Source organism: Engraulis encrasicolus, chromosome 7 (genome assembly GCF_034702125.1).
Source record: "Engraulis encrasicolus isolate BLACKSEA-1 chromosome 7, IST_EnEncr_1.0, whole genome shotgun sequence".
NCBI lineage: Eukaryota > Metazoa > Chordata > Actinopteri > Clupeiformes > Engraulidae > Engraulis > Engraulis encrasicolus.
The window spans coordinates 21365774-21384625 of record NC_085863.1 but is presented as its reverse complement, the minus strand read 5'-3'; the positions used below and the strand labels follow the sequence as shown (position 1 = coordinate 21384625).

Here is an 18852-nt window from a genome sequence, read left to right as displayed (position 1 = left end):
CCAGTAACAACAGATCTGTACTCAAGCTTTCCTAATACGCCAGAGACGTCCTAGGCTCCTTTCCAATAAGTCTCGTCAGTGATTCATAATGGGCCTGGACCATCCTGGGTCCTGGCCAGGGCTATTTCGACGTGCTTGCATCAGATTTTTGGACGGCCAGAAGCACTATTACGGCAGGCCCTAAAAACTAAGCGCTACGGTCTGCGCCAGGGTTAGTCCAAACCAGCCAGCCAGCAAGGGTAGGATTGACTTCTTTTAGTCAAAGTCTGGGCCTACTATTTTTATAAAGTATTCTATATCTTTCACAACATCATCCTCAACATGTTTCGTGTGTTTGTCAGGGTTGGTTAAATCAGCCATCAAGCCAACGAGACCAGAATAGATTTGTTTAGTTAATGTCTGAGCCTACTGTTTTATAAACATTTCCGTATCTTTTTTTGCACGAAACATCTCGTCTATGCTTCTGTTCACTCACACCAAGTTCTTTTTTCAACCTACTGTAAAAGCCTCTTAACACTGATGTGCTTTTATCATGTGGCCCCTTTTAGCAGCCTCCCACCCCCCATCTTGTTTCACCAAGAAAAGTGACTTCTCGGGGCAAAAATAGTTCATGTCGACACGAAAAAAGGAACCAAGAAATGTGTAGTTCCGCCGTGTAAGGGCGTGTGTCCCTCGGGCTGCCGAGCGAACGCTGTGTGTTTTGCCGTTTCTATTTTAGGAACAATTGCTCAGCCCTCAGCCACTGCATATTCCATGGCCTCCTCCTCCTCCTCCTCCCCAGGACAGAGGATGACTTTTCCACTTCAAAATTTGCTTCCATTTTTTCCTCTTCCCTTCTCCACCTCCTCCGTACCTTTCCATTCCCTCCCTTCAACACTGACCCATTAATTCCCCAGGGATCAATAAAGTTACTCTACAATTAGTTACTCTACTCTACTCAACCTTCTAGCAGATTCTTCACTCACACCGGCCAACAAATTTAAAAACTACTGACTGTGTGCCTTGTTGCGGTTCATTGTTAGCGCCTTTTTGGGTGTGACACAACAGCTAGGCCTGTATCACACATGCAACCAGTTGTCTTGATAAACACGGCGGTGTGACTTAACACCATGACATCTGTGTACTTTAGAGTGTAGGTTCTAACTCGGGCCACCCTGTCTATGACACGTCTATGGCAGAGACACAGCAACAAAGCAAAGGCTCGGCCTACACACACACACACACACACACACACACACACACACACACACACACACACACACACACACACACACACACACACACACGCTCATTCCATCTTGTGTTTTTACAGCCTTTTAGTTTATAACACTGTCATGACTTTTTCCCATTTGCTGTGAATTAATTGGTTTGCTGGCATTTCTTTTCACTGAGTCATAAATTACATTAGATGGCTCATGCTGTAAGCTCCAGTTGCATGATGATGATGATGATCAGGGAGGTTGACATGGGGGGGGAAAGGGGTCAGTTGTCCCAGGCCCAGGGAGATAGGGGGCCCAGATTGAGTTCTCATATCATTGTAGGCCTATGTATTGGATGGGGACCCTTTCAGATGACTTTACCCTGGGCCCAGTAAAAGCTGTCAGCGGCCCTGATGATGATGATGTTACAGAAGAGCAGGGCCACCGCTAGGCATAAGCAGAGTAAGCAGAGAGCTTAGGGCCTCAAGCACTTTACCCCCAAAATTGGGGCCTCCTAAACTGAGATTGACTAAAAATCGTATTATTATTTAATTATGATGGGGCATTCTGACGAGTTATGCTTAGGGCCTCCAAAACCTTAGCAGCTGCCCTGCAGAAGAGAGAAAACTTGTCAGGCTGTATGATATATCTTCATCACGTTCTCAAGACAGTTGCTGACAGTTTCAATCTGACAGATGGAAACCACAGCAGCACGTTTTATTCATTGCTTGAAAACCCGCAAAGTTCCTGAGAGCTCGAGCGGTGCTGTGTGTAGTCTACCCCAGAGTCGACTCAGATCAAAGGTCCTGCCATCATTTGTGGTCCTCAGACGCTCCTGTGTGCTTGCTAGTCGCTTCGCTCGACTTTGTCTTTGACTGTAACTGTCGCTTACTGTAATGTGTGTGCATACACACCCACACACCCACAGAATCTCTCCTCTCTTTTTCACAGGCAGACAGACACACAGACATGCACGCACGCACACATGCACGCACGCACGCACGCACGCACACACACACAGACACACACACACACACACACACACCACTCTTCTAGACTGTGAAGACAAGTGCATTGTTCGAATGAATCATCTAATAACTAAGTAATGAATCAATTCAAGGAATAATTACATTAATTCTAGGAGCCTTAGTCCTTAATTAATGACTATTTAAAAAATAAAGGAACGCTCATTGTATCTCAAGCATTGTGTTTGGTCCCTCTTACAGCTAATTAATTAGACTTTTGAGTCCACTACCTAGCAGTGAACTTGCCAGATTGTGCGGTTACCCGCCCAATTGGGCTACTTGGGATGGCTGTCTGAGGGTAAAAACGGGGAAACTTGGCCTTTTGGCGTTTTTTCCCCCTGCAGTTTTGTGCCCATAGAAATCAATGCAATTTGTTGAAATCAGGCGGAATTAGGGGGAATTTGGCGCATTTTGGCGGTTTTTGAGAACCTTTTGGGCAGGATTTGATCAGACACATCTGGCAACACTGCTACCTAGCTCTAAAAATGAGTGAACAGCCATATCTTTACAAGGCCTGTTCTTCCCAAGCTCAGCCCCTCTCCTGTGCTCAAAATAGCCCCTCTCCACATCTTAAGTGATTGGCCTGCCTCAATCAGTCGCTTAAAAATATAACCCTGCATGCTTTGTTCTGCACACTGCCCACGCCTTGAATTTCATCAGGTGTGTGGGGGCAAGCCTGGCACGACACTCCCAAGGAAAAGGGAAATTAGTTGTGGCCTACATAATGTACTATAGCTGGTACATATAGTTGGCATGAAGCCTAATGATGAGAACACCACAGGATTGTTCGCCAACGCAATCCTCACTTGGTAAACTTGATTACTCTGGCCTGATTCGAATGCTTGGGAGACATGTAAACGTTGGGTTACTTATTCCTGTTTCTAAAATTCAAAGTATTTGAGGTGTTAAGTTATATCCATCAAAAATGAATGAAATGCTAACCTCATCTAACATATTCCTGATTCTCAGTGGTTCGACGTGTTTGAGGTATTGACGCTACACCCATCAGAAAAATATTTTTGACTTCTACATTAGGCCTAGTAAATATCTATGGACTGTGTTACCAGCTGACAAAAAGGACAAACTGGGATAAGACGTAAGAATACCCTTAAAGATACTTTATTTGCTTAAACATGTTGTCCTATAGTCAACATTTGATTGTGTATAATGTTTCTCTGAAATAAAACTGTGGTCTACATGGGTCAAATGGTTAAAATGTAAAAAATGCATTTATAGTTTGAGATCAATATCTTTTGTGATAATCATACTGAGGCCTAAAAACTTCAACATCATTAAACAAATCAAATCCCTCAGGTGCATGGAAATATGCATGGTAGCTAAATACTTAACAAGATTAACAGCAAGGTGAAAGTATAAAGTGGTTTTCAAAAGCCCACAAAGACGTAAACTGATTATAAGACCAAACATCTACTACTCTACACCACTACACCAACACGTTAAAGAAAAAGGAGAGAGAGAGAGAGAGAGAGAGAGAGAGAGAGAGAGAGAGAGAGAGAGAGAGAGAGAGAGAGAGAGAGAGAGAGAGGTGATAGAGAGAGAAGGGGAGAGAAAAGGAAAAAGCTGGAGAGAGAGAGAGTGAGATGAGATGAGGGGGAGGACTCACGGCTTGTCAGTCAACAGGTGGGAAGATGCTTCGTAAGCGGATAAGGTATCCATCCATCCTCCATAGTCCATACATCAACAAAAACAAGCAGCTGCCAGTGGAATGTCCTCTCTCTCTCTCTCTCCCTCTCTCTCTCTCTCTCGCTCTCCTGCTATCACCTCTGGCTGCGGTTTATTACAAAACAACTCATGTCTACCACCACCACGGTGTCTGGGCTTTGTGGCTTTGCCTGGTTAAATCCCCTACAGTAGCCCCAGAGGGCCCAGCCCTCCTCCTTCAGCTCATGTTTGTAATGTAAGCATGACCTGTTGACTTGCACGTTGACCACTCTAAGAGACTTTTGGACCTCATGATTGCACTAAGACCATGAGAGGGCTACTGCGTCTGCGTACAGTACAGTGCAATGTTATGAAGTGAACAATACCAAGAACTCCACCATCATCTTTAAGTCTCAAAAAACGTAGTTGACATATGTGCAGCACTGTGCTAAACATTACTTGCAGCTGCATACACTGATTGTGGTACGCTTGTAGAGAGTAGCCTACCACAACATCAAGGCTGGGGGCTAAATGATTAGTTTAACCACAAGCTATGAAGCTCCTAATTGACGCAGAGCACAGCACAGAGAAGGGTAGCATAGACAGTAGTGCTTTATTTATCCCAAAGGAAATGAAGAAATCTGGGGTTGATTCTTCGGGGCCTTGTTAAAAGGAAGTTATTTGATGACTGTGGCAAAGCCGGAGAAAGTGAGTTGGGAGGGTGTGTGTTTGTGTGTGCATGTGTGTGCGTGTGTGCGTGTGTGCGTGTGTGTGTGCGTGTGTGTGTGTGTGTGTGTGTGTGTGTGTGTGTGTGTGTGTGTGTGTGTGTGTTTGTGTGTGTGTGTGTGTGTGTGCGTTTGTGTGCTTGTGTATGGGAGAGGAGAAGGAGGAAGGAGAGGGGGGGCTTTGATTTGGCTCTCAGCGTGGGAGAGTGAGAAGGCTGACAGGGTTAAGCGGAATTAAGGGGGAGTGAGAGTATGAGACTTGAGTATGAGACTGAGTGTGAGAGAGACAGAGAGAGAGAGAGAGGACGTTGGTGAAAGGAAAGGGGCGCCGGGCCGGGTAGGCCGACAAGCAGGCAGGCAGGCACTTCAGTAGTCAGAGTCAGAGTCAGTCTCTCAGAGACTCTGCAACTCCAAATAAGGCTTTAAGAGGCAGCGTCAGGCAAGCCCCGAGCCCAGAGCCAGGAAATGGCCGCCCCGGAGGAACTGACGTCAGCCCAGAAACCTTGAGTCACTAAATTACAGATTCTTGAGAAAAGGCGGTAGCCGGGCCAGCCAGGCAAGCAGGAGCTGAGCCAAGCGCTCTCGCTGTGCTCAACTTAACTTCTCTTTGGCACTGTGTGTGACCCTCCCCATCTGCGTCCATGACAGCTAGCTTAGCTAACTACTCTGCTTGGCCAATGCTAGTAGGCTACAAACATCTGCGTGTAAAATGAAACGTTTTTATGAGGGGCTTTGTACAGGCTCTAAACGTATGTTACTTTTCACATAAACACAGAAGTTGGAAACATTAGGTAGCACTCTTTCATGCTACTAAACAAATCTAAACTAGGGTTGCTGTGAACGTTTTTCCTGGAGTTTTACCAAAAAAGTAGACATTTGAATGGGTGTGGTTGTGTCTCAGCACAACTGCTGTTATGTCTAAAGGCCCATCACATTTACGTTCTGTTCTAACTACAATAGGGCCTATGCCAAATAAGCTACATCAATGGCATCATAGTATTCATATTCATGTAAGTCAATGACAGCAGCTGCCAATTTTGACATTTCCCAACTCTGCAGGGTGTGCCAAACTTTTGAGACAATTGAGTGTGGAAGGTTGTTGATTCATCTAGTAGCCGATTGTAACAATGCACTTGTCTTCACACTCTAGAAGAGGTGTGTGTGTGTGTGTGTGTGTGTGTGTGTGTGTGTGTGTGTGTGTGTGTGTGTGTGTGTGTGTGTGTGTGTGTGTGTGTGTGTGTGTGTGTGTGTGTGTGTGTGTGTGTATGCCAACATTATTTATCAGAAATTAAATAAAATCATTCTCTCCATGACCCAGACTATTTTTTAGACTTAGATATGGGTCCCCTGCCAATTTGAATTCAGTTTCATCTTCCACGGCTATGACTCAGTAAACATCAATTTCCCAATTTCCATTCCTTGCAGTGCCTATGTTGATAACATGCCAGTAGGCTTGCATTACCCTGGAACAATATCTTGAATAGCTTTTTTTCCCAGAGTGAAATAAAAACTTCAACATCTGACAATGGGTTTCGGTGACCTTGGCTTCAGACCACGCTGGTAAGGCCTGGCCTGCACTCATTTCCTGTATCTAATGCAAACTTCTACAAATGTTGCCTGTGTGGACAAAAAAGCAACCTCGAAAGCAGACTAGGGCATAAGGAATAGGCTTTAACCCTTATCAACACAACAGGATGTTACATAAAAAATGATGAAGCGATTAAAAGGCCCACTGTCTGCTGCTTATACACTAAGCAACTGAAACTAAAGGGGATAATGATTTATCCTGGCCTTGTAAATCACAATGGGCCACTCTGCCGCAGGCACACTAGAAGATTAGAATGTTCCTATGGAACGTTTTAATTAAGGAGTGGACAGGATGGATGTCAGTGAGCGCGCAATTACGCACGCTGCGCGCACATGCGGGTAGCTTTGTGCCTCACAAAAAATGTAACTGTCGCGCAAAAAAAATTGTGGCGGAAAACTAGTGGATACTGCGCCATAACTCTTTCACGCGTAACGCTTGTCTTTAACAGCTGGAGGGAGCTGTTAGAACTTAAGCCTAATTCATTAAGCGCATATTAAGAGCTCGTTATAGCAGATTAGTAAACGATGAAAGACAAGCAGCTCTGATGAAAGCCAGATTGTCCGCCATTGTCAGAACAAAATCAAGCTGTAGCCTCCTTGACTCATCTCGCTCAACTTCGAGATAGTGGACCAATCACATTTGAGATTGGAGGATTCTCACAGCCGCTTTGCTTGTCACTGAGTAACGGTTTTTAGACTATAAAACAACCACTCTTTCCCAGCCCAAATAAGTGGCCTGAAACCAGCCGCTAACATTGTAACAGATGGATGGTATGGACGCGTAAAACAGCATTCGAAAAAGCAAAAGACAAAACATTTAATAGACTTGATTTCAAAATAAAGTGAAATAAAGAGACAATGATTGATATCACTGAAAGAACAAATGAGCTAAGTAGTGTAAAATGACACCCCAATCAAAGCGAATCAAATCTCATTGAAAAACCTGTATTGTTTGGCCTATTTCAGAACTTTAATCAAACTTTACGCTCATCTCGCGCATCCAAAATCTTCCATTCGCTCCGCTTAGGCGCATCATTCATTCAACGATTAGGGTGACTAACAATAGCCTGGCCAAATCTCTGGTATTGTAGATAAACCCGTTCAATAACCTTATAGAAGAATATACACTTACCGTTTTCGGCATTTTGTCAGTCTTTACTGTTCCTGCTCACTGTCACCAACTTTGAAATAGGCCTACAATGGAGTTAACAAAAATGGAAACTTTTTCCCATCGGATTATTAGAAGAAAAAGTAAACTATCACCACCCTTAAGTGGGAATCTAAACCCTCCCCAGACCAGTGTAGTCCAAAATTACGATTTTTGCTATGCTTTGTCTCACGCTGAAGGGGCAACGCTAGCCTAGAGCTTGATTTCCTGCTAACGGAACTGAGTTTGAAAACCACACCCAGGCCGATGGAGACACACTAGAGCGGGTATCCCGCAGACTCCGCCTGTATTGTCAATGGTCCGTTATGCTTTGTCAAACCGAGACAGAACGTGAGCGGTGGTCATGAATTCCTCTGGATGGAGACGCGCAGGATATCCCACACAATTTTGGGCTGACGTAATGGGCTATTCTCAGATACATATTATAAATAATTAGTACTTTTGTATAGGCTAGGCCTGAACTATATTGAAAGCTACAATAGGCCTAGGCCTACAGCAAAATATTCTACTTCAAGTCAGCTAACTTGCTGAAAAATAAAATAATAATAATAATAATAATAATAATAATAATAATAATAATAATAATAATAACAATAATAATAATAATAATAATAATAATAATAATAATAATAATAATAATAATAATAATAATAATAATAATAACAACAATAATAATAGCCTATTAATGATCATAATTATAAAGGTCATATGACTGGTCTAAGCCTAGGCCTATGTCCTATGCCCTAAACACCAAACCATGTGTTAAGGGCCGTACACACACGTCGCTGCTATTTACTCGCTACTTGCTCACTCGCCTACTTGCCACTCGCTCTGGGTGATTTTGTTTACTGGTTGTCATGGTTCCCGCTGTCCGCGCCAATAACGTCCGTACGAAACAAAATGTAGGCCTACGCTGTTTAACGTTGATCGTGTGCTGTGCACAACCATGCATATGAGCCTTTGGTGGTGTACACTGTATGTATTTTACTCAATACTTTTAACCAAAGTGTGATGGTGTGCAGAAGTTGGGTGGTCAGAAGAACACCACAGGGGCAACGTCACCTGTCAATAATCTGTATTCTGCATTCCAATTGGTTACTCGCTTAACTCGCGTCGCTCGAAGATAAAATAAGTTTATCTCGGAACCCGCCCACATCGCATCGCTTGTACTCTCCTCGCCTACTCGCCAGCGAGACTCGCTGGAACACGTAGACATTCTATTGACTTCATCCGCTGGGCGAGTAACTAGCAGCGACGTGTGTGTACGGCCCTTTAGGCTACATAATCCTGAAAACCACACAACTCACACAAGAAGGACATGATATATTTTACCAAGCGCAAAAAGATGATCATTCAGGTTTTGTAAGATCACTTGAAGTAGCCTACTTTTTGTCTTAAGCTCACAACATTTCGAAAAAAGTTTTATATCCTATTGTATTGCCTATCTGGAGCCTATACAAGATTCTGGTCTGGCCCCAGCTTGTCTCTTGGAGTTTGTATGTCATCGACCTGCTAGGTCCATACGATCTTCAAGAATAGTAAGCCTATTTGTTTATGACCGTAGAATGCATTACCGAACAATATTTGGGCAGTCCTCTTCTTCTTTTGAAGCCACGACACAATGAAACGCACTTTCTGGTGACTTTAAGAGCTGTCTCTCTTCGGGAGCTTTAAGTCACGGGTAAAATATTCACTGAAAAACAGTTAAAAAATCTCTGATATATGGTGATAGCGGCTTTTTACTGTTGTGTGTGTGTGTGTGTGTGTGTGTGTGTGTGTGTGTGTGTGTGTGTGTGTGTGTGTGTGTGTGTGTGTGTGTGTGTGTGTGTGCAGAAGAATCAAGTATGACTTGCTGTGTAGTAAAGCATGACTAAAAGCCAGGCTGTAGCCTAAATAAAACCCTATTTTGTCATTATGATCCTGACCAGAGCCGGATTAACACAGAGACTGGATATGGCTTCAGCCTAGGGCCCGCCACCTTCCAGGGGGCCCCTGCTCGGCCAAAGGGGAAAAATAATGCAGAACCGTGACAGGATGCAATATTGATGATTCATGTTAAGCACAAGTTGGTAGACATTGTATCCTTAATTCAAGTCAAGTCAAGTCGGTTTTATTGTCAATTTCTTTACATGCACTGGTCATAGAAAGAATTGAAATTACGTTTCTTACTTTCCCATGCAGACATAGACATAGACTTTAGGTGTGGACATAGACAATTAGACATAGACATTACACCTAGAGTAGGCTATACAATACCCTTACGGACATAGCCTATAGGCTAAAGTGCAAGACAACAGCAGACATACATAGAACATTAAAAGAGGTAGGCTATTGTTGTGCATTTCCAGTTATGTCCTATTGTGACGATTCTGACATAGTAGCATTGAGAAATAATATATAAAGTAAGCAATTGTGATGTGCAATATGTACGTCCCCCAATAATTCCTTCCTTGTAATTATGACACTGTCTATGTAAATTAGTCAGGAAATTTCCCCTCCGGGGGGGGGCACAACAACCTGTAGCCTAGGGTCCCCAAACCATCTTAATCCGGCCCTGATCCTGGAAGTGTTCTCCATTGCAGGGGTAGCCCACTGTGGTGTTGCCTGTTTCCCAGGCCGGCAAGTGATGCATAAGACAAACAATTGTGCATGCCATATTGAAGACGTAGGCAATAATTTACCCAACAGGTTAGTAATATAGTCTGCTGCTACTTCTGGTGCTTTACATTGGGCTGTTAAAATAATAGCACTGTTATAATTTCCCCTAGAACAGAAGGCCTATTCTGCGCGTCTGTTGGTAAGAATGTATTCCAAGCCACTGGAGGCGCTTGTTACAATTTCGTGTGGTACGGGGGAGTCGCTTGTGTATGACGTAGCAGTTATTTGGTTGATGGCAAAGCTTTCAGCTGCAACGCAGGTTTGATTTACCTAGTCAAAGCCCTGGGTCATAATTCGAATATTTCAATTTAAGGAATATGGGCAGAGAGTCAAGGTAAGCTTTCTCACAGTATTTCAATATAGCAGAAACTAGAACTGGTGAACTTCTTTACCTAGCAGCACTAGCTAACTGTTTAGCCCAAGTCTTCGTAGCCTATTTGAGTTAGCTCTTTACTTGTGTTCTCTGAGATAGTTGAGAGTTGGAGTTTGTCAAATGTTGCTGTACGGGGCTAGTTTTGCTGAAGTTTACTTATCTTTATTTGTAAACCAAAAGAAATGCTTGTACTCTTCTCAAGTTCATACTTAGGCCACTTCGGTGGTGTGGTGTCTACGTCGTTCTTGCTCTGGTATGAGCCACGAGGACGCTAAGCAATACATAGGAACTATCGAGCCAAATGTATTTAATGTTGCTGCAGCTATTTAATGCTCTTAATGTGAACAATATCGTTAGATCTGCCACTACTGATTGTGTTTACTGAGCATTATTGTAGTAGAGGCATGGTGATGGTGACCAACGTTTCGTTTACGTTGCTCCCATCATCTTGACATTCCATTGTTTCTGAAGTTAGTGTGATGGTCCATTGAACTACACAGAACAACCAAACCCATAGTGTACACCTTTTGACGTGACATATATTAACTGCCGGTATATTATCTTTGTTGTTGAATTATCTAGGTCTTACGTTGTTACTGTTAAACGAAGAGCTTAGTAATAGGAAGAAACACTTGTTTACAACTTCACACAGTAGTCACATTGTACATTACACAGTGACAGTGACATTGTAGCCTACAACATTGCACATTACGAAGCTTGCATTGTACATATGCACAAATGAGATGAAAATCAACTTGGTCTTCAGCAAACATGCTGTATTGTATGTTTTACCGTATCTGAAGTCAAAACTGAGAATGATTTTGAGTAAGCTTACAGCTCCTGCGCATTATCTTGCACATGAAATATCCACATTATTGTAGACTGCTTTGTATTGCATAGTGGCCTTGTGCTGTGCACATTCAGCCATGCATGTTGCATATTGCACACTGAGAAGAGTGGTGACATGTCATAGCCACACAATGTCAAGATTTGGCACAGTGTCCGACTAGGGCTGGGCAATATATCGTTATCGTGATATAAAAGTGTATATCGTGACCTTTATCCTATATCGTTTATATCGTGATAGTAATTTTTTAAAGTAAATTTTATACAATTGAGTGTCATTTCATTTTAATTTCATGTTGTCACAATACACACTATAAGTTCAAGTAACTGTAAAAATAAGAATAAAAACATCCATTTTAAAGAAAGGTTGTTTGGCGACATGAAAAAATAAAGAGCAAATAAAGATAATAACTGAAAACGTATGTAATTGTGCTATATCGTGATATCGTTATCGTGATATAAAGTAATCCATATCGTGATATAGGTTTTTTTCCATCGCCCAGCCCTATGTCCAACTATTTAATATTGTACAACAGGAGGGATGAAAGGCTACATGAGGGGTTAAGACTGTGGAGTCACTGCTTAAATTCAGATTAGTGATTGCTTTAGCAGTGGAGTGGTGCCTAAGACATTCAGAAAGGTCTTATACTTCTCAACCGACCGTGAAAAATGGAAGAGGTTTATGAAGGGCTTATGTGTCTCTAGGCAAGAAATGGATAAGTGACAGGTAACAGTTTTATGATTTGGTAATTATTTATGATTTATGATTGGTAAACAACACTATGCCAACAGAGATGTTTTAACCCATTTTAGCCAAAGCCTTTTTTGGTAAAAGATACCCTCTGCCTACTATTAAACCCTAAATATCTCAGCCTCCGAAGCACATAAAAACGTGACATAAGTTGCATTTAAAAGCTAGGACCCTCATTTTGCATTAGAATATGTTTATTCAGCTCCAACATGCCCAGATTTTTTATTTAAAAAAACTCAAATCTCAAGAGCCTGAATGCAGCGTATATGTTGCTCCAGTCTAAAATGGGTTATGGTTAATCAGACAATGAAAATGAAGAATAAATTAAAATGTCTTCACGTCTGTTTCAGACATTACAGGAAGCGTTCGGCCTCCAGAGGGAGGTCGGCAAGCCGATCACACAGCCGCTCACCCGACAAGCGCTCCAAGAAAGACGAGAAGGGTGCCGCCAGGAACCGAGACCGCAACAGGCGGGAGCGCTCTCGCAGCAGAGACCGCCGGAGGTCACGCTCCAGAGACAGGAAACGCCAAAGGTAAGATGCACGCACAGCACGCTAAGCCCCCCACATTTGGGCTTGCATGCCCACCCACGGGGACCCCGGTTCGAGTCCGGCCGGGGTAATTTCCCGATCCTCCCCTGTCTCTCTGTCCCATTTGCTTCCTGTCACCATCTTCGACTGTCCTGACAAATAAAGGCATAAAAGCCCCTAAAAATATATATTTTTTAAAAGATGCATGCACAGCATTACATTGCATTACACTTGGCAGTATCTGTTGTACAAGTCATATAGGACCTATGTTACAATTATTTAAGTACTACAAGGTATTAGTTGTAGCTTTTATTTTATTTCTTAGAGTATGGACAATTGTTTTGCAGTTTTGTATCGTAATTGTTTTGCAATCACACACACACACTTGCACTTCCACAAATCATTATGAAAAGGTTTTCCCGGGGATCCGGGGTTAATGGCGTTTTTTGGTCTCAGACGTCAGGTGGTACAACCACAGCTAATGCCCATAAGTTAATTAATGTACTGCAATGAATATGTATCTTAGATAATCCACTAAAAACAAAAGCCACCCACATTATTCCCACTAGTACGGGATTCAAATTGTCCCAGACTGATGAAAGCTCATCATCTGCAGTGTGGTCACAATGACAAATAGTAATATCCATATATTTATACTCAGTGATGCCAGTAAATATCAGATCAGTATCGGCTCCAAAAAATTGAATATAAACATATGATTTCACGATTTATATGATTTGATGAAATAATAATATATAGGTGAAGATATTTAAATAATAATATACATTTACATATACATTTATTATTATTATTTCATTTAAGTCAATGCATTGATTGCTCTATGTGTAACCACTGTGTTCTCCTCCTCCTCCTACTACTGTTACTCAGGCGCTCCAGGAGTCGCGAGAGGCGCAGGTCCCGCAGCCGAGAGCGGAGGAGGTCCAGGAGCAGGAGCAGGAGCAGGAGCCGCTCCCGTAGCAGGAGCAGGGGGCGGAGGTCACGATCAGCCAGCCCTAGCAAGAGCAGGAAGGCCGAGGAAAGGTACAGTAGTTCCACAGTGGAAATCAAGGGACCGCAATGGAAATCAAGGGACCACAATGGCAATACGTCTTTATTGTTCTTTTTGTGATTATCCCTGTCTATTTAGTTCTTTTAAGGTATGGTTTCTGTTGCTACACAATGTTTTTACATTAAAATAGACAAAATAAATAAATAAATTAATTAATTCATTCATTTAGTTACAGTACAGAAGAGATGCTTTATTCACCATCGACAAGTGCAGTAGTGGAGCATTTATTCACAGTGCAGTAGTGGACTACACTACTTTATTCACCATCCACCAGCCCTAGCAAGAGCAGGAAGGCTGACGAGAGGTAGAGTGGATGGGTGGTTCTCATGAAACTGAAAAAGATATCAGTGGTTCTGATGTGTTAATCCCACACTAGGTCATTTTAAAATATTGAGGTAGAGTGAGGGGGGGGCTATCAGTGTTGTTCCCTGGGGCCCTGTGTACAGTTGTTCAGCCACTGATGACCGGTAACTTACAGAAGTGGAGTAGACTGGAGGGGTTAGAGGTGATTGGTTTAAGGATGATGATTTGGTCTGATGGTAACCACAGACTTCACAGGGACTGTACATTGTGTATCTTTGTTTTCTTTTGTTTGTGGAGTGTGCCAGTTAACTTTAGAAAGAAACTGAACGAAACAGCCATTTTACTCATCAACAAAAAATATTCCAAAAACACAACCTCTAATGTCCCTTCATTCATTTTTTTAGCAAGGAGAAATCCAACAATGGGGAATCCACAGGTGAAAAGAAAAAAGTGAAAGAGGAAAAAGAGGAAGAGAAGATTGAAGACGTAAGTTCATATTTTCATTTTATATATTTCATGTCTTACTCTTTATTCATTTCTACATGACACGACTTTTGTGAGACCAAACTGAACATTATTGCTCTCTCTTGCAGCAAGACTTTGATCAGAACACTCTGGAGGAGGAGATGAGGAAGAGGAAGGAGCGGGTGGAGAAGTGGCGTGAGGAGCAGAGGAAGAGGGCCATCGTGAACATCGGGGAGATCAAGAAGGAGCTGGAGGAGATGAAACAGGGCAAGAAGTGGAGTCTGGAGGATGACGATGGTAAGTGCTGCCTGGCCATCCGTCAATGTACATTTGCCGACCTAGTCCATTATCAATGTCTCCAGTCAACATGTCCTACAGGTCCTACAGACGTGTAGGACCTAGTCGGAGTCATCGGACAAAGCTGGAGCTACAGACGTGTAGGACCTAGTCCATTATCAATGTCTCCAGTCAACATGTCCTACAGGTCCTACAGACGTGTAGGACCTAGTCCATTAACAATGTCTCCAGTCAACATGACTGGAGACATTGATAATGGACTAGGTCCTACACGTCTGTAGCTCCAGCTTTGTCCGATGACTCCTTTTGTCATTTTTCGGCTACAATACACAGTTTTACTTGAAAGTCTTGTGTGCGCCTCATCTTTTTTGACTGTCTTAATATCGCTACTTTAGGTGAGCAGTCGCACCAAGCAACACACAGTTCCAAGTTAAGGCGCAGACGGCAACCTTTTTGGTCTCTCTTCACAATGTACATTTTACATGTACATGTACACGACTTTTGCCTTCTCAGGCCCCATGAGCCGTCCGGAAGTGGCGGAGACTTAGGCACCCCATTCTTGTTGCTAGGACACTGACCAAATTGAAGATGAGGGACTACCATCACTCTGATGTACATTTTTCTGGGGGGAAAAAACAAAACCCCTTTGGAAACTTGTAACTTCAGGACTTACTGATCACATATTCGTGTAGTGACATAAACTTATTTTTTTGGTTTAACCAAGTCCTTTTAAGCCTTAGAACTTAGAGACATAACGTTCAAATTCTGTGTGGGGGAACATTTCCCTGACCTAATGCCCGCCCGACCTGACTGGTGACTGGAGACTTGTTGTGTTGTGTGGCTAGCCGTGGCCTAGTGGTTAGAGAGTTGGTCTTTCAATCTAGGGGTTGCAGGTTCGAATCCCCCCCTGACCTCTCCATACATCTCCATCCATGGCTGAAGTGCCCTTGAGCAAGGCATCTAAACCCACATTGCTCCAGGGACTGTAACCAATACCCTGACAAATAATAACTGTAAGTCGCTTTGAATGAATGAAAGCGTCAGCTAGGTGCAATGTAATGTAATGTCATAATGTAATGTGTTCCTCTGATCAGATGACGATGAGGAGGCCTTAGCTCCGCCAGAGATAGACGAGGAGGAGGAGAAAGAGGAAGAGGAGAAGAATAAGCCGCCAGAGAAAAAGCTCAAAGTGGAGGATGATGATGATGATGAGCTGGAGGTGGAAAAGGAAAAGGTGAAGAAGGAGAAGGAAGAGGAGAAGGAAGAGGAGAAGGAAGAGGAGAAGCCGGAGGCCATGGAGGAGGAGGCCGAGGACGAGGTGGACCCTCTGGATGCCTACATGGAGGAGGTGAAGGAGGAGGTCAAGAAGTTCAACATGGGCACCATGAGGGGCAAGAACGATAGCAAGGTCAGTGTGGCACACTGGCACCAGGACTTTCTCATTTGACCTTTGTCATTAGAATTCCTTAAAAACCTATGATCATCAGTTAGAGACTGAATCGTATACAGATATTATATACGATTATATTATATATGGGGTAGCACTTTATAATAATGGATGCAAAAAAGCATTATAAATAATTAACTATTTATGAACAAAACATTAACAAATGTTAGTAAATGAGTTGTAAATGTTATGTTAATATTTTTATTTAGCAAACATTTTGGTAAATGAATAAAAAATACTCTGTTAAAAGGTTTGTAAAATCTTGAACATATCATTTGTAAATATTTCATAAAGCATGAATATAAATTTAGTAAATAATAAAAACATTTGTTAAGGTTTAGTTATTATTAGTAAATTATTTGCTAATTCTTTATAATGCTTTTTATGCATCCATTATTATAAAGTGTTACCATATATGGTCATAGATACTTGGCTTGGATCCAAATCATAAGTTGTGTAGAGAGAACTTCATATAACCTTGTAAGTGATGTACTTCTCTAAGGAATTTTGAAAATCGTTTGATTTTGTCAAAAGTGACACAAAGCTTCATGGCATCATCCAATAGCATTTGCTCGTCTTAAAATACTATAATAATCCTGCCTCATTGTGAATTGTTCCATTATGATTGCTTTGTCTCATATTTTCTCCAATATTGCCGATATTTGTTGGGATATTGCCTGGTATTCTTTGCCTGGCTCTTGCCCGCCGTGTAGTTCCGCGCAGCTTCGTGAGCTCTACTACTAGGTCTGGGAGACTGTAGCAGGATTACATTTCTCCAATCAAAAAATAATCAGAGCATTTATTGCTTCAATATCAACAAATTCCTTCAAAAACGTTTACTGTTGATCTCTAAAGCATCAATATAGTCTACAATACGTCCTATGATTCCTCAATGTGAGCTACCATTGATATTGAAGCAATAAATGCTCTGATTATTTTTTGACTGGAGAAATGGAATGCTGCTACGTGCTCCCAGACCGATGTGTGTGTTTGGAGCGCCACCAGGGGGCTCCAGAGCTACACAGAGGTCTGGTGTAAACCAGGCTATGGTATTCTAACATCTGTGGGTTGTTCTCGCTGTCCAGCCCCAGAAGGGAGGCATGGTGACTAAAGTAGTGACTGTGGTGAAGACCAAGAAGATGCCCCAGACCCACAAGAAGAAGGGAGAGCTGATGATAAACGACCAGGATGCAATGGAGGTATGCCGGGTTTTAAAGGCAGCTCTACCATGACACACGCACACACACACACACACACACACACACACACACACGCGCACACACACACTTTGAAATTGCGGTACCATGGGGGTAGGATCTGCTTTTTTGATTTGTGAGGTCCACATTGTTGTTGAGATTTGTGTGTGTACTAAAAGTAAGTTTCATCAAAAGTGTAAAATATTTTACTTAATATTTGTCTCAATGTGTGATCTTCAGCACACTGCAGTAAAGCAATTGCTGCTTTTAAAGGTGCAATGTGTAATATATTTAGTAGTTTATTTCCAGAATGTATGCAGCCCATTAACAAATGTTACAGTATATCACGAAAGTGAATACACCCCTCACAGTTTTGCAGATTTTTGAGTATATCTTTTCATAGGAAAGCATTACAGAAATGTAACTTTGACACAATGATTAGTGACCTTTTAACAACATATTTAACCGCTTAAATTTCTTGTTCACTCAGAAAAAAACAAAATAAAGCCATTAATGTTTGAACATGTACTCACAAAAGTGAGTACACCCCAGATTAAAATCCGGTAGAGAAGGGGCTATGTTGGCTCGAATCGTCTCGAAATGAAACGAAATGAAAAGGGATGACAAGGGAGGTCATCAGTGTGCGTTTCAACCTTTCTTTGCATTGAACTTTTACATTTTGAGTCAAAGCATCTGGCTTAAATAGATTGGTGTGAGATTTGAATGCAATCCTATGGAGAATGTAATGATCTGCTTCAGTAGTCACAGTGCATGTTGACATGTATGTTTCTTTTAGGTGTATTTCAGATTGCCAATGTTGACAGCATTCATGCATCCCCAAACCATGTCAGTCCCACTACCATGCTTGGCTTATGAGAGGATACACCTTTTTTGTAAAACTCACTTGTTTACCACCACACATGCTTGACACCATCTAAAGCAAATTTGTTTATCTTGGTCTCAGGAGAGATGAACAGACCAAGGATATGGATCACTGGAACCATGTCGTGTGATCTGAAGAGACCAAGATAAACAAATTTGCTTTAGATGGTGTCAAGCATATGTGGTGGTAAACAAGTGAGTTTTACAAAAAAGGTGTATCCTCTCATAAGCCAAGCATGGTAGTGGGACTGACATGGTTTGGGGATGCATGATGAATGCTGTCAACATTGGCAATCTGAAATACACCTAAAAGAAACATGCATGTCAACATGCACTGTGACTACTGAAGCAGATCATGATATTCTCCATAGGATTGCATTCAAATCTCACACCAATCTATTTAAGCCAGATGCAGACTCAAAATGTAAAAGTTCAATGCAAAGAAAGGTTGAAACGCACACTGATGACCTCCCTTGTCATCCCTTTTCATTTCGTTTCATTTCGAGACGATTCGAGCCAACATAGCCCCTTCTCTACCGGATTTTAATCTGGGGTGTACTCACTTTTGTGAGTACATGTTCAAACATTAATGGCTGTATTTTGTTTTTTTCTGAGTGAACAAGAAATTTAAGCGGTTAAATATGTTGTTAAAAGGTCACTAATCATTGT

General features: G+C 42.1%; 2 protein-coding genes across 3 annotated transcripts in view; one reads left to right on the top strand and one right to left on the bottom strand.

Moving 5' to 3' along the window:
- msna (moesin a) overlaps positions 1–7659 on the bottom strand; it is a 46643-nt gene extending 38984 nt beyond the window's left edge. The window contains exon 1 of the mRNA XM_063203076.1: positions 7331–7659. Coding sequence (XP_063059146.1) covers positions 7331–7342 — 12 coding nt within the window. The 5' untranslated portion in view covers positions 7343–7659. The remainder of the gene's footprint in view (positions 1–7330) is intronic.
- Positions 7660–9977: 2318 nt separating this feature from the next.
- Positions 9978–18852, top strand: part of ddx46 (DEAD (Asp-Glu-Ala-Asp) box polypeptide 46) — a 30282-nt gene continuing 21407 nt past the window's right edge. The window contains exons 1-7 of one of the 2 annotated variants that reach the window (XM_063203074.1): positions 9978–10054; positions 12345–12527; positions 13413–13565; positions 14301–14382; positions 14490–14658; positions 15753–16066; positions 17191–17304. In XM_063203074.1, coding sequence (XP_063059144.1) covers positions 9993–10054; positions 12345–12527; positions 13413–13565; positions 14301–14382; positions 14490–14658; positions 15753–16066; positions 17191–17304 — 1077 coding nt within the window. In that variant the 5' untranslated portion in view covers positions 9978–9992. Of the gene's footprint in view, positions 10055–10225; positions 10359–12344; positions 12528–13412; positions 13566–14300; positions 14383–14489; positions 14659–15752; positions 16067–17190; positions 17305–18852 lie in introns of those variants that run through there. The other variant, XM_063203075.1, reaches the window with a different exon arrangement.